General features: G+C 42.6%; 1 protein-coding gene across 5 annotated transcripts in view; it reads right to left on the reverse strand.

Moving 5' to 3' along the window:
- Positions 1 to 929: 929 nt before the first annotated feature.
- Positions 930 to 15,480, reverse strand: part of LOC121536590 (histone demethylase UTY-like) — a 114,695-nt gene continuing 100,144 nt past the window's right edge. For all 5 annotated transcript variants that reach the window (XM_045211624.1, XM_045211623.1, XM_045211622.1 and 2 more), the window contains 7 exons: positions 15,011 to 15,159; positions 13,001 to 13,115; positions 12,430 to 12,617; positions 11,603 to 11,744; positions 11,375 to 11,501; positions 8,237 to 8,407; positions 930 to 1,850 (listed from right to left, as the gene is read on the reverse strand). In XM_045211624.1, the coding sequence (XP_045067559.1) occupies positions 1,824 to 1,850; positions 8,237 to 8,407; positions 11,375 to 11,501; positions 11,603 to 11,744; positions 12,430 to 12,617; positions 13,001 to 13,115; positions 15,011 to 15,159 (919 nt within the window). In that variant the 3' untranslated portion in view covers positions 930 to 1,823. The remainder of the gene's footprint in view (positions 1,851 to 8,236; positions 8,408 to 11,374; positions 11,502 to 11,602; positions 11,745 to 12,429; positions 12,618 to 13,000; positions 13,116 to 15,010; positions 15,160 to 15,480) is intronic.

Here is a 15,480-nt window from a genome sequence, read left to right on the forward strand (position 1 = left end):
AGTATTGCGGAGTAACGACAATGTTGTTGATCCATCCTCAGTTGTCTCCTATCACAACCATTAAACAATGTAACTGTTTTAAAGTCACCATTGGCCTCATGGTGAAATCCCCGAGAGGTTTCCTTCCTCTACGGCAACTGAGCTAGGAAGGACGCCTGTATCTTTGTATTGAACGGGTGTATTGACACACCATCCAAAGTGTAATTAATAACTCCACCATGTAATTAATAATGTCTGCTTTTTTCTATACCCATCTACAAATAGGTGCCCTTCTTTACAAGGCATTGGAAAACCAACAACAAAAGTCCAGGGGTGTAAATACTTTCTAGGCACTGTAAGCTGAGTATGGCTGAGTATGGCTGAGTATGGCTGAGTATGGCTGAGTATGGCTGAGTATGGCTGAGTATGGCTGAGTCTAAATAATATGAGTAAAAAAAGGAACAGTAGCAGCAGCGTTTATGAGTGTGAAGGTATGTGTGCTACTATCAGGTATTGAAGCGGTCAGCAGCCGACCTCTGCTAGCTACTTTCAGGTAGTGAAGCGGTCAGCAGCCGACCTCGGCTAGCTACTATCAGGTAGTGAAGCGGTCAGCAGCTGACCTCGGCTAGCTACTTTCAGGTAGTGAAGCGGTCAGCAGCTGACCTCTGCTAGCTACTTTCAGGTAGTGAAGCGGTCAGCAGCTGACCTCGGCTAGCTACTTTCAGGTAGTGAAGCGGTCAGCAGCTGACCTCGGCTAGCTACTATCAGGTATTGAAGCGGTCAGCAGCTGACCTCGGCTAGCTACTATCAGGTAGTGAAGCGGTCAGCAGCTCTGTGTATCAGAGGAGAGATGAAACCGTAGAGAAGAAACACGAGAAGTTTCAGACGTAAACAAAGATAACTTCTGTTTAATGACTCAAACATCCTTCAAACAATAAAAGGAGTCTCTGTACAATGCTTTGCTAAAGCAATTTTATTCATATAGAAAACGTAGGAGGGGCCGTGTGTAAAATGACCACTCCTTTAATGGCAGGTAATCTGGGAAAAGAATTACAGCATTCGATCAACAAATATTTTCAAGCAATAAATATACATTTTATAAATAGTGTACATTTACAAGAAAAAAAAAAAAAACACAAATTAAAGTTTATTCCTTAAAAGCCTACGTTCAACCCATTTCTCTTGGTGAGTTGGCTGTTCATTTTTCACTCATTTTATTACTCTTTTTACCCACAGAACCAAAAACATTATGGTTCTAAAATAACAAAAGCAGTAAAAAATATATATATATATATATTACTTCAACTATTCACATAAAACATTTTTTTTATTATTTTCTTGCCCAAAGAAGACTTCTATTTACTAACAAAAGACCAGCGATTCTAGTACTTAGACTCAAGGGGAAGAGCGGGCAGGAAACCAACTCAGAGAACGTTTGTATCAGCCCACAAACATAATTTTTTTTTAAAGGGAAATGTGTATTAAGTCAGTAGTCTTTGTGTGAGTTGTTGGCAGTTTTAACACAATATATACAAAAAAAATGCGGTCCAAATTTGTTGTGTTTTTCTAGAGAAGTTACAGCTGAGCCAGACAACGATTGAACAGTCTGGTGGCGGAGGCAGGAATAATGCCCTGCCCCTCCAGTCCTCTAGGAGGAGACAACTCACCTCCACTCTGGGCAGGTTGCATAGACACAGATTTTCACACAGCTGCCTTGTGGAATAGCTACGGAAAGCAGTGGAGGACTGCTGGCTCACTTCCTGAATATCAGAAAAAGGGCTTCAGGTGGGTTCTGGGAGACCAGCGTGGATTCTTATTGTCCTCAGAACAACAGAATGTTACCGTCAAGAGGAGGATGGCAGAGGAGGAGCCTGTGGAGGGAGAGCGAGAGAGGGATGAGATTCATGTAAACTGCTACTAATGAACTAGCTAGTACACTTTTACGAAGTGTGCATACTCAGACTCTTACTTGAAATAATGTGAATTTTTACTCAGTAGTGTGTAGACGTACTACTGTGAATGCCACCACGTGTAGGGTAATGCTTTTTTAGGGGTGCCCACTCATTGACACCATGTGGAAGTGAGTGATAGCCTACCAAGTGAACGTTGGCTCCTTGCATAAAGCACATTTCCTTCTGCATCTGACTTGTCAATATCCTGTTTCACTGTCCATTTATTTTTCTACTCGTTTAAACCTCCATACTTGGTACAGTAACTAGCTAGCTTGATTTTCACGTTGCATTGCAAATTACTTGACCAAGCATTAAATGAAGAAAGCAAGATTACTTCATCTAAATACGACATTCTGTAAATTCTCTTTTGTTGGAGATTCATCTAGCAAAATGTATTGAAAATACCGGAACACTTCTCCCATGTGTGCAAACAGATGTGTCTATTAGACTCAGTGGCCGAACCCAGAATTGATACAATGTTGCAAGTTTTCTAGCAAGAGCTCAAGACAGGCAGAGTAGAGGCAGCTTAGAGAGAGGATGCAATTGAAAGAAACCAGAACCAACCTCCATGCAAAGCCAAAGTGATTTATAGAGAATATTTGTTTACGTCAGGACATGTTCTGCTGGACAATGTTTTGGGCACTGTTTATATTCGTCAGTTTTGATATATATATTTTTTTCAAATCGGCAAAAGGCCCGCAATTACCGGCTAACGGAAAGACTGCTGTGAACTATTCATATGACGTGATCTCTAACACTAGAACCGCTGGGCCTCGAGGGACCCCCCTTCAAGCTAACAAGCAGTCATTCTGACTGCAACATTCTAGCAGGGTAATACATTTCATATATGCTATCGCAGAAAATAATCATTTGGTTGTGTTTATGAAAGTCTTATGTAACATTAGAATACAATTTTTTATTTATTTAAAATAACACAATAGCATTTTCATTCGTTTATGTTACTGTGGGCTATGTACAGTGCATTCAGAAAGTATTCAGACGCCTTGACTTTTTCCACATTTTGTTACGCTACAGCCTTATTCTAAAATGGATTAAATTGTTTTTTCCCCCCTCATCGTGCATGCGCGTGTGTGCATGTGTGTGTTTATGTGTGTGTTTATGTGTGTGCACACAACTGTGTGTTTGGCTAGAAGCTGGAATCATACAGAAAAACCTCTGAGTTTGTGTCCATGCACAAGTGTGTGTGTGTGTGTGTATATATCTCTGTGTGTGTGTGTGTGTGTGTGTGTGTGTGTATATATCTCTGTGTGTGTGTGTGTGTGTGTGTGTGTGTGTGTGTGTGTATATATCTCTGTGTGTGTGTGTGTGTGTGTGTATATATCTCTGTGTGTGTCTGTGTGTGTGTGTGTGTGTGTGTGTGTGTGTGTATATATCTCTGTGTGTGTGTGTGTGTGTGTGTGTATATATCTCTGTGTGTGTATTGACAATCCCCTGGCACACAGACAGATGATAAGGGTGTGTGCGTGACCGTTTGACAATGCCTTCGGAAACTATTCAGACCCCTGGACTTTTTACACATTTTGTTACGTTACAGCCTTATTCTAAAATTGATTAAATTGTTCCTCTCATCAATCTACACACAATACCCCATAATGACAAAGCAAAAACCGTTTTTTTGAAATTTGAGCAAATGTATTCGAAAATAAAAAACAGAAATATTACATTTACATGAGTATTCAGACCCTTTACTCAGTACTTTGTTGAAGCACCTTTGGAAGCGATTACAGCCTCACGTCTTCTTGGGTGTGATGCTACAAGCTTGGCATATATATATATAAATAAAATATATACATTTCTTTTTTCAAGTGTTCAATCAATTTAATTCATGGAGTGCCTTTGTTACAACTATGAAACAGAATGATTATTTGTTGGAACAGGGTAACAGCTTCTTATAACAACAAAATAAAAATAAATACCTCAACCACCAACACAAGACGCATGGTCAAATGATTAAAACATCAATAGCCAAAACACCAAGTCTGCTTGAAATAAATCATCCTTAGTTTTGTCATAATTAAGCAGCCAGGTTATGTATAGTTGTGGAGCCACCTGCTGTATTATTTGAGTAACTGCATCCCAGTGTATATAATATATGTGCACATGATCATGCAGCATCCAGTGTTTTCACTTTTAAAATGATATCTAATGTATGTTAGGCTGAAAACCATATTGTTTTATAATCGATGTTGACATGTTATGTGATAGTGTTACAGAGTTGTGTCATGTACTTACAATTTTATGGACATTTACAAAATTTGCACAATTTTGCTAGCTAACGTTCGCCTTGCACTTTCTTTGCTAATGAGGCTAGTCACCTCGTGAAGTGTACATGTATTTTTATTCTATGTTATTTAATGTCACTCAGATTGCTTGGTGGGTTGCAGTTGTTCTGAAGTTTACACAGTGTTGTGTATGTATTTGCAGAATAAACAGTGAAAGAGAACAGCACCGTGTCCTTCGTTGATGAGCCATATGAGAGCCGCTACACTTGATAGAGAAAATCAGCACAAAAGCAATAATGGCATTATAATGAATATAAGTGTCGATATGACAGCAGTCTAAAATAGTCCATTATTTACACGTCGGACACCATGGTGAATTTGTCTGTTTCCAGGTGTCGCATTCTTGTTTCTTTGATCTTTCTGAAGCGACCCCGTGACATGGTTTCTCCAATGAAAGCCATCCCATACATGTCTGACCAGAAGCTCTCCATACACACACTTGTTCCACCGAATGCTCCATGGACATAATGGATTGAAATTAACACCTTCCAGCTCATCAACAGTTAGATCCCAGGCAGTGTCTCGTTGCTCCCAGTGCGCCTCAGCCACAACGAAAGCTGGTGAGTGCATTGCTGTAATTGTTTTGCTTGAGATCTAGGGCCTGCTCTCTGTGATTACATTTTCTGCTGATAATCAGCCCGTAGCATTGTCACCGGCTTGTTCTACCCAAACGGTGCCATTCCTTCCTCACCGTTTCATTTGGTGGTGGCACAGGCACCTGCTCAATGCGCACTGTTCTGGCTTTTTTCACTTAGGCCTCGGAGGTGTAGTTTCAGGCTGAGGCTCAGAATCAGAAGAATAATCATCAGAGATGTCATGATACATTTCTTCCCCACCATCTGAGCCATTTTCATTAATATCTTGTAGCAGCATCTTGGTCTTTTTTCCATTGTAAATTACGCACACTCTCATTGTGTACTCAAAGTAGGCCCGAGTAGACTGATAAAACTGCTTGGATTTGGTGGACTGATATTGGGTAGATACCATTTCTAGAATATACCAATACAATAGAATGGCCCTCCGTGCTCTTCATTTACAATTGTGACTTGTTTCAGGAAACTAGGCGTAGGTCGCGCATCACTACTTCACAGGAGAGCCATTTTATTGTTTATTTTTTAATCAAAATGCATTTTTTGCCAGAAATGCCTTCTGGAGCATGTGCACTTTCATGTGCCTTAATAACACACTTGTATGCCATCTGTAAATATGGAGAAATAAAAAATATTATGAGCCTAGTTTAGCCACAGAAAAAGACTGCAACCCCTAATGAGTGGGCTGGACATGCTGAGAGATGAGTTCGGATTGGTCTGCCATGTAGCACGCTTCTGTCTATAACATGAGCTGGTCAGTATGTGTAGGTAATCCTTTCTAACGCTGCTTTTTTAAAAGATATCACGTAGTAGAACTGCATAAGTGTTGCTCTCCACTTTCTGGAGGACCAAGTTTTGAAATCAGTGGAATTAGAGTGTGATAGCTAAGGAGATGGAGAAACTTCTGCAGTTTGATTGCAAATATGCAGATAGAGTCGAAAAGAGAACACACAGAAGGCTGTTGTATAAAACACCTGTCTCCGGATTACATCTTCAAACTAAGGGCAACCATGGCATCCGTGACAGGGAGGGAGAAGCGTTCATCCATGTATACGGGTAAGATAGTCTAGCTAGCTACATTTTCAGATAGTACACGTTTCTAATTTAGTCAGAAAGTCGTTTTCATTTCAAGTTCAAGTGTACTGTTAGCTAGCTAGCTAACGTTAGCTGGCTGGCTCGCTAGCTAACGTTACACGTATGATCTGTGTAGTAATATTATTCATATCTCAGAGCCATTTGCATTGCTAGTTATAGCCTAATGTTAGCTAGCTAACATTGAACCTGGTTGCAGATTCATGCAGGGTAGTAACGTTGAGTTGGGATTATGGTTCATTGTTTAGCTAGCTACATGTCTAAACAAAAAGACTCCACTATGCAAGTAACCGTTTCAATAGAATGTTCACGATGTCACTGCGACAACTGTCGATAGACGTAGCTGGTAAATTCGCTCTGGCTATCTACTCCGATTTCAGAGCATTCTCTGAGTGGTGCCAGAGCACAGAATAACTGAAAGATTTACGAACGCTCAACACCCGTTGAATATGGCCGGTGTCAGTAAACGTTGGCAAAAAAGCGTAATGAAATTGTTGCCAACAGCACAGTTGCAGTCACCAACGCTCTGGATAACATAAAAACAGCCTAACCAGCTCTGCAAGGGTGAGTAAAATGGTCAGAGTGAGCTGTTCTCTCATTTGTGTCTGGAAACAGCTAGCAAGCTAGCCAACGTTAGCCAGTTAGCTTGGGTGCTTGACTGCTGTTGTTAGGTCAGAGCGCTCAAATCAACCCTACTGCTCGGCCAGAGCGTCCAGTGTGCGCTCTGAACACTCTGAGAGCGAAACACTCTGAATTTACGAACGGACAATCTGACAACGCTCTGAGTTTACGAACGGACAATCTGACAACGCTCTGAGTTTACGAACGGACAATCTGACAACGCTCAGAGTTTACGAACGGACAATCTGACAACGCTCTGAGTTTACGAACGGCCAATCTGACAACGCTCTGAGTTTATGAACGGCCAATCTGACAACGCTCTGAGTTTACGAACAGACAATCTGACAACGCTCTGAGTTTACGAACGGACAATCTGACAACGCTCTGAGTTTACGAACGGACAATCTGACAACGCTCAGAGTTTACGAACAGCCAGAAAACACTCTGGCACTCCAGATTAAATGTTCGAACCCACCCGTAGTATAAACCAGCCTTTAGTCTCCACCCGTAGTATAAACCAGCCTTTAGTCTCCACCCGTAGTATAAACCAGCCTTTAGTCTCCACCCGTAGTATAAACCAGCCTTTAGTCTCCACCCGTAGTATAAACCAACCTTTAGTCTCCACCCGTAGTATAAACCAGCCTTTAGTCTCCACCCGTAGTATAAACCAGCCTTTAGTCTCCACCCGTAGTATAAACCAGCCTTTAGTCTCCACCCGTAGTATAAACCAACCTTTAGTCTCCACCCGTAGTATAAACCAACCTTTAGTCTCCACCCGTAGTATAAACCAGCCTTTAGTCTCCACCCGTAGTATAAACCAGCCTTTAGTCTCCACCCGTAGTATAAACCAACCTTTAGTCTCCACCCGTAGTATAAACCAACCTTTAGTCTCCACCCGTAGTATAAACCAGCCTTTAGTCTCCACCCGTAGTATAAACCAGCCTTTAGTCTCCACCCGTAGTATAAACCAGCCTTTAGTCTCCACCCGTAGTATAAACCAGCCTTTAGTCTCCACCCGTAGTATAAACCAACCTTTAGTCTCCACCCGTAGTATAAACCAGCCTTTAGTCTCCACCCGTAGTATAAATTCAAAGGCCATTTTCTCAAAAGTGAGGTTTACAAGTTTATCAACTTTCAAAGCAGAATTACTTTCCCATTGTTCCTCAACTGTAGTATATGATATACAATTTTCTAGCTCTGAGTCTCTACTTTTATCCAATGTAAAGAACACAATTTCAAATGTTGCTACATAAGACCGAATTGAGCCGGTCGGTCACAATTGGTGATTACACAATTATGCATTGTTGGTTTCCCCTCGCTCATCAACTCACCCATTCTTCCCCTTTCTCATCCATCATACTTTATTTTACTTCATTTATTTAATCTGTTATATGTGTGAAATTAGTTTCGGTATAGTATAGTATCAACTGGGCACCGCACCTTCCACTGTTGGGAGAAGGAGCAGAGCATGCCCTATTGTCGGAAGGAGGAGGAAAACCATTCATAAAATGACATGCCGTCCAGTTCTGTTTGTGATATTAAAGATTCTAACAAGGACAGTATGCATTATAGACTTATTTAGGAAAAGTCAAGGACGGAGGGGGGCACGGCAGAGTAATAAATGGTTTAAATTCATGAGCAGTCAAAATGACTGCTTTAGCAGTTCTAGTGTTAACCACTAGTGTCCTTGTTGACTTACGAGTGTGAACTGGTCGTAGACCTGTGTGAGGTCGTCCATCTTGTACTGCTCCAGCACCACAAAGTTGTCCAGGTTAGAGCTCCCCCTACGGGCACAGTCCTGACAGTGCACCACGTACGTCTTCCTGCTGTTACTCTCACTGGTTACAAACAGCAGGTCAAACACCTCCACCTGGACATAGGGCGAGAGTGAGTGTGAGAGTGTGAGGAGAGGTGCGTGTGCTTTTCCTATCCTTGTGGGGACCAGAAGTCCTCACAAGGAAAGTAAAACAAGGGAAATTCAGTCAAGTGGGGACATTTCGCCAGTCCCTACAAGGAAATAGGCTATTTTAGGCTTAGGGGTTAGAATTAGGGTTAGGGGTTAAAGGGATACTTCAGGATTGTGGCAACGAGGCCCTTTATCTACTTCCTCAGAGTCAGATACATTTGTGGATACAATTTCTATGCCTCTGTGTCCAGTATGAAGGAAGTTAGAAAAAGTTTCGCAAGCCAATGCTAACTACTGTTAGCACAATGACTGGAAGTCTATGGTATCTGCTAGCATTGACAAGCATGCTAACAGATACCCATAGACTTCCTGTCATTACGCTAACGCTAGTTAGGGGCAGAGTTTCCATTAGGAAAATGTGACTCCGGACAATGTGACCGGGAAGATTTTAATTTACCGTTCATTTGAGAAATTTAACGGACCCATATGCATTGGGTGCATAAACCCATTAGGGTGTCCACCCATGGTGCTCAGAATGACAGAAATCACATTTAGATTATGATAATGCATAAAATAATGCTTAACAGAAAATGCAACTCATGTAATGAAGCAGCCAATAAAACGTCATTTTGAACAGCGCACCTGATAGCGGTTCCATATCTGAACAGAGGTTAAAATCTCTGTTAAAAACTTAGAAAGAGGGGGAATGTAAAGATGCAACAACTAGGATAGGTTGCTAATATGACTAGGATTGTGCCTTTGGCTTCTGGACAACGAAAGTTGATATGAAAACCAATAGAACAGGAGAGAAATGTCGTAGCGGTGGGTCCAATAGGGAAGTAAATGGAAATACATTTGCAAAGATTATATAATCACGCCAGTCTATACAGAAATAAATAAAATCATTCAAAATACTTCACCAGAAAGCATGACTTAGCCACAGAGGAATTGAGGATCATTAGCTTCTTAAAAAAAAAAAGCTGTGGAATTGTTTCAAATCACAAACTCGTAGGCCTCTGCCTATTTGGGAAGGCTGCAATTTGGGCAGCGCACGTGGCAATAGGCCTAGCTGATTATTGAGATGCGGCTGTCAGTGAAAAGCATCTAAAATATGTGTGAAGATAATGTGTCTTGAGTATAATTTAAAATGTTGAGACAAGAAGGGGAGGGGTGGGTGGCGAAGATGTAGGTGAGTCTCTCTCCGGATTGGCTCAGCTGTCTCCCTCCAATTCTTGCACATTCATTGTTTAATTGTGTGAATTGTTTGCCCTTTGATTTGTTGTTTTTGTAATCAATTCCCCATTACATATGTCACCAGTAGCAAATGTACCGTTAATTCCCGTCATTTGGTTACATTAATTTCTGCATGTTTTAATTACAGTTATTTACCGTTCTCATTCTCGGAAGTTCACAACCTGCTTACACTTGTGAGAAACAAGGTTTTGTTTATTTCATAACCATCATTTGCGAGATTTGTTCATTTTTTCCATTGTCTTTTGATTGGAGTGCTCCATGTGATCAATGAGCATATGTCTCCCGAGTGGCGCAGTGGTCTCCCATATGTCTCCCGAGTGGCGCAGTGGTCTAAGGCACTGCATCGCAGTGCTAGCTGTGCCACTAGAGATCCTGGTTTGAATCCAGGCTCTGTCGTAGCCGGCCGCGACCGGGAGACCCATGGGGCGGCGCACAATTGGCCCAGTGTCGTCCAGGGTAGGGGAGGGAATGGCCGGCAGGGGATGTAGCTCAGTTGGTAGAGCATGGCGTTTGCAACGCCAGGGTTGTGGGTTCGATAAAAATAATGTATGTGCTAACTGTAAGTCGCTCTGGATAAGAGCGTCTGCTAAATGACTAAAATGTAAAATGTAAATGTCTGGTTTCTCTGTCCTGATAATGTTGAGGGAGCGCGAGTGCCTCACAGAAGTACGGGGGGCCAGTATGAAAAAAAATATATTTAAAAAAGAATGAATGCACTCACTAACTGTAAGTCGCTCTGGATAAGAGCGTCTGCTAAATGACTAAAATGTAAAATGTAAAAATGTAAGTACCTGGCCTGCTGCGCGGAAATGTAGGAAAGTGTTTTTTTTTTTTTTTTTACATCCTTTGCTAATGATAATATATTAAAACTATAGTTTCTCGTAGTAAGCTATTTTAAAACTCTTTCCAACAATCTCCCCCTCGATATTCACAATCCTCAGTGTGAAAGAGCTTATAGGCCTACTGCTGCATTGGCCTATAGGCTAGGAGTTCCATGCGCTCATTTCTTTAGCCGCCAATGGACCACGGTGTATCAGGCTGGTGATCACATTAGTTGACTTTTAACTTAGATTTTTATTCAGATTTGTATGATTAACCAAGTGACAATGATTTTGAGAAAGTAAAACATTATTGAAATGAAACTGTTCCACAAAAATGCGCATATGACATTCATAACCGGCACACAGAACGGTAGAAATGGTAGGATAAATTGAAGCTTCCCCAAACTTGAAACTCAAGCGCCTCCTATAAATCTTTATAAAATAATTGCCTCCTTGTTTCCATGGTCGGTTTTGAAGCAATGTAAGACATGCCTCATAACATGAAATAAAACAGTCAGGTTTCAAACAATGAAGTATGTTTTCAAAATGCATTCTGCCTCCAGCCCACATTGTAAAGTGGTGGGTGAAGCGCTGATAGCCTGTTGCCTGCACTTGAATGCAGAATGCGAGGCGCGCTTCAATTACCAGTTGAGAAAATAAAAATAGTAGCTATTTTTAAACCCTGCACCACATGTTTCACTCTAGCAGCTAACAGCTGAGGAGCTGCAGGATCAATCCTGTTTAAAATAGGCTCTGTATGCTATCGTCTGCTAACGGAAACCCTGGTTAGGGAAAATAGGATTTTGAATGGGAATCAATTGTTTGGGCCCCACAAGGACAGTGTGTGTGTGTGTACCTCGCAGATGCTGCAGTAGTGTGCGGGCTCGTCCCTGGTCCTGCTGTGCCACACCAGCTCCTTGCCTGACGCCTGCAGCAGCTCCCGCAGCATCTGACACTGCTTCAATGTCCGCAGCAGACAGTACCTAGCAGAGACCGAGAGACACGGGGGGTTAGGTGTGTGTGTGCGCGCGCACGAGCGAGAGGGCGAGCGAAATGGAATGACGTGCGTGTGTGTATGACTCACTTGATCATCTGGAAGAGCTTGCTGTCGGAGACTTTGATATTCCTGGCCATGTTCCAGGAGAGGTGTATCATGGGGACGATGGACTTGACGCTCTGCAGCTTGTTCCACTCATATCGCTCTACTGCGAGCTTATACTGGTATGCTGGAGAGAGAGAGAGAGAGAGAGAGAGAGAGAGAGAGAGAGAGAGAGAGAGAGAGAGAGAGAGAGAGAGAGAGAGAGAGAGAGAGAGAGAGAGAGAGAGAGAGAGAGAGAGAGAGAGAGAGAGAGAGAGAGAGAGAGAGAGAGAGAGAGAGAGAGAGAGAAGAGAGAGAGCGAAAGAGAGAGAGAGCAGAGAGAGCGAAGAGAGAGCGAAAGAGAGAGCGAAAGAGAGAGAGAGAGAGAGAGAGAGAGAGAGAGAAGAGAGAGCGAAAGAGAGAGCGAAGAGAGCGAGAGAGAGAGAGCGAGAGAGAGAGAGAAAGAGAGAGAGAGAGAGAGAGAGAGAGAGACAGAGAAAGAGAGAGAGAGAGAGAGAGAGAGAGAGAGAGAGAGAGAGAGAGAGAGAGAGAGAGAGAGATGGAAGGAAGGAAGGAGAGAGCGAGAGAGATGGAAGGAAGGAGAGAGAGAAAGATGGGAGGGAGAGAGAGAGATGGAAGGAGGAAGATAAAACGAAAGTGAGGGAGACAGAGGGGGAGATTAGCGGGAAGAAGAAGGCATTAATGACAATGTCACTTCAATGTTACAATGTCACTTCAATGTCACTTCAATGTCACTTCAATGTCACATAAAACAACAGTGTATGTCCATATTAAGCATTTCCCCTTGTTCTCCCTGTCCCTCCCTGTCTTACCGGTGAGGGGTCCTACGTTCCAGGCGATGTTGTTGCACCAGCCGATGGCCTGGACCCAGTGGACGGTGCCCGTGTTGAGCCACACCAGGTCTCCGGGGCGCTGGATGAAGCGGTACACAGGGACATCTGCCTCAAACAGGTCCTCCAGGTTGGGCCACCATGAACCCATCAGGAAGTTGATGTTGTTCCTGGAGGAGAGACACACACAGATGTTTGAAATACAAATACTGCCGACTCCTTGCAGTTTATCAAATCAAATACATAATTTTTACATCATTCATTTCGGCAATGAATGAAAATATGAAACATTTATTCTCCTTTTATTAGCATTAAGCAGAGTATACTCAAAGCAGCATTAGACTTGTCTGTGACTTCAGATTGTATTGGCTGTAAACAGACAGAGGTAGGAGATCAACTTTGTGTTGGGTCACAGGTAGGAGATCAACTTTGTGTTGGGTTACAGGTAGGATATCAACTTTGTGTTGGGTTAGAGGTAGGAGATCAACTTTGTGTTGGGTCACAGGTAGGAGATCAACTTTGTGTTAGAGGTAGGAGATTTTTGTTGACGTACTTTTCACAGAAGTTGTTGATGATTCCCCAGTAAGGCTCGGGCACAGAGAACCACTCACAGTCCCCCGGGCCAATGTTGATGTTCACTGAACAGAAGTTGTTGTTCTCTTGATGACCTAAAAGATGAGACAAATACCTCATAAAACAAAATGCAGTAGAATTACTACAAGCAAACATTGTGTGTGTCAGACCTGGGTTCAAATACATGTTGATTATTTGTTATTTAAATACATATTTTCTGTGTATTTGAGTATTTTCAAATAATGTGGCCCGAACCACTTCTATTGGAAGTATCTGAAATACATATTATTTTTAATAATCACATACACCGGATAGGTGCAGTGAAATGTGTTGTTTTACAGGGTCAGCCATAGAAGTACAGCACCCCTGGAGCAAATTAGGGTTAAGTGCCTTGCTCAAGGGCACGTCGACAGGTTTTTCACCTTGTCGGCTCAGGTATTCGATCCAGCGACCTCTCGGTTACTGACCCAACGCTCAAATACCTGGGTTAAATGCATGGGAATTAATTTGAGTCAGTGTATTAGAGTATTTCCAAACACATTCCAATATTCAACTACTTGTCTTAAATAATAAATAATATACACTACCAGTCAAAAGTTTGGACACACCTACTCATTCAATGTTTTTTTTTTTTTTTTTTTACATTGTAGAATAATAGTGAAGACATCAAAACTATGACATAACACATACGGAATCATGTAGTAACCAAAAAAGTGTTAAACAAATCAAAATATATTTTACATTTGAGGTTCTTCAAATAGCCTTAACAGCTTTGCACACTCTTGGCATTCTCTCAACCAGCTTCATGAGGTAGTCACTTGGAATGCATTTCAATTAACAGGTGTGCCTTCTTAAAAGTTAATTTGTGGAATTTATTTCCTTCTTAATGCGCTTGAGCCAATCAGTTGTGTTGTGAGAAGGTAGGGGGAGTATACAGAAGATAGCCCTATTTGGTAAAATACCAAGTCCATATTATGGCAAGAACAGCTCAAATAAGCAGAAGAGAAACGACAGTCCATCATTACTTTAAGACATGAAGGTCAGTCAATATGGAACATTTCAAGAACTTTGAAAGTTTCTTCAAGTGCAGTCGCAAAAACCATCAAGCGCTATGATGAAACTGGCTCTCATGAGGACCACCACAGGAATAGAAGACCCAGAGTTAACTCTGCTGCAGAGGATAAGTTCAGTAGAGTTACCAGCCTCAGAAATTGCAGCCCAAATAAATGCTTCACAGAGTTCAAGTAACAGACACATCTCAACATAAACTGTTCAGAGAAGATGTGTGAATCAGGCCTTCATGGTCGAATTGCTGCAAAGAAACCACTACTAAAGGACACCAATATGAAGAAGAGACCTGCTTGGGCCAAGAAACACGAGCAATGGACATTAGACCGGTGGACATTAGACCCGGAAGCCAGCTGCACAAATGTGTCGGAGGAAACACCGTTAAATTGACGACCGAAGTCAGCCTGCAGGCGCCCGGCCCGCCACAAGGAGACGCTAGAGCGCGATGAGCCAAGTAAAGCAACCCCTGCCAAACCCTCCCCTAACCCGGACGATTGTGGGCCAATTGTGCGCCGCCCTATGGAACTCCCGGTCACGGCCGGTTGTGACACAGCCTGGGATCAAACCCGGGTCTGTAGTGACGCCTCAAGCACTGCGATGCAGTGTCTTAGACCGCTGTGCCACTCAGGAGGCCCTTAATATTTCAATACTTACTTGGAAATGTATGTGAAAGTAATGTAGATATTTGAAATAGTATTTGAACCCAGGTCTGGTGTCTGTTTGTGGTGCATCTAGGCGTGCATACAGTGTGTCTGTGTGTGTGTGTGTGTGTGTGTGTGTGTGTGTGTCTGTGTCTGTGTGTGTGTGTGTGTGTGTGTGTGTGTGTGTGTCTGCGTGTCTGTGTGTGTGTGTGTCTGCGTGTGTGTGTGTGTGTGTGTGTGTGTGTATGAGTGCATCTGTGTGTGTGTATGTGTGTGTGTACCTGGCGTCCTGCTCCCGGGGACCTTCATGTAAAGCTGGACAGTGTTCATGCCCAGGATGGTGTGTCCTACGTGGCTGAGCAGGTTGCCAGCAGACACCACCCTGGCAAAGGCTGGCAGTTTACTGAGCTCCTGCAGCTGCAGTTTCCACCTTGAAAGTCAGAGGGCAAGGGTCAGCGGTCAACTCTACTGCACAGACACACAACGCTCCCAACCTCAGAGATCCTCATTATGATAACAATGCCCAATCCAAAAGTGTCCCTTCTCCCTAGACCATACCCCTTGTGTTTATACAACTAAAAAGGTCCGGATAGGTTTCAGCTAAATGGTGACGGCTGCACCTATAGTCAGTGATTGTAGATGTGAAGGGACTGGATAGGTGATGGGACAAGTGTTGTTTTGGGACCATGCTATAATCTGGTTTATATGAAAAGGTAAATCGACTCACATTTAAACGGTCAAACTAAAGTCA

The sequence above is a fragment of the Coregonus clupeaformis genome, chromosome 37 (genome assembly GCF_020615455.1).
Source record: "Coregonus clupeaformis isolate EN_2021a chromosome 37, ASM2061545v1, whole genome shotgun sequence".
Classification (NCBI taxonomy): domain Eukaryota; kingdom Metazoa; phylum Chordata; class Actinopteri; order Salmoniformes; family Salmonidae; genus Coregonus; species Coregonus clupeaformis.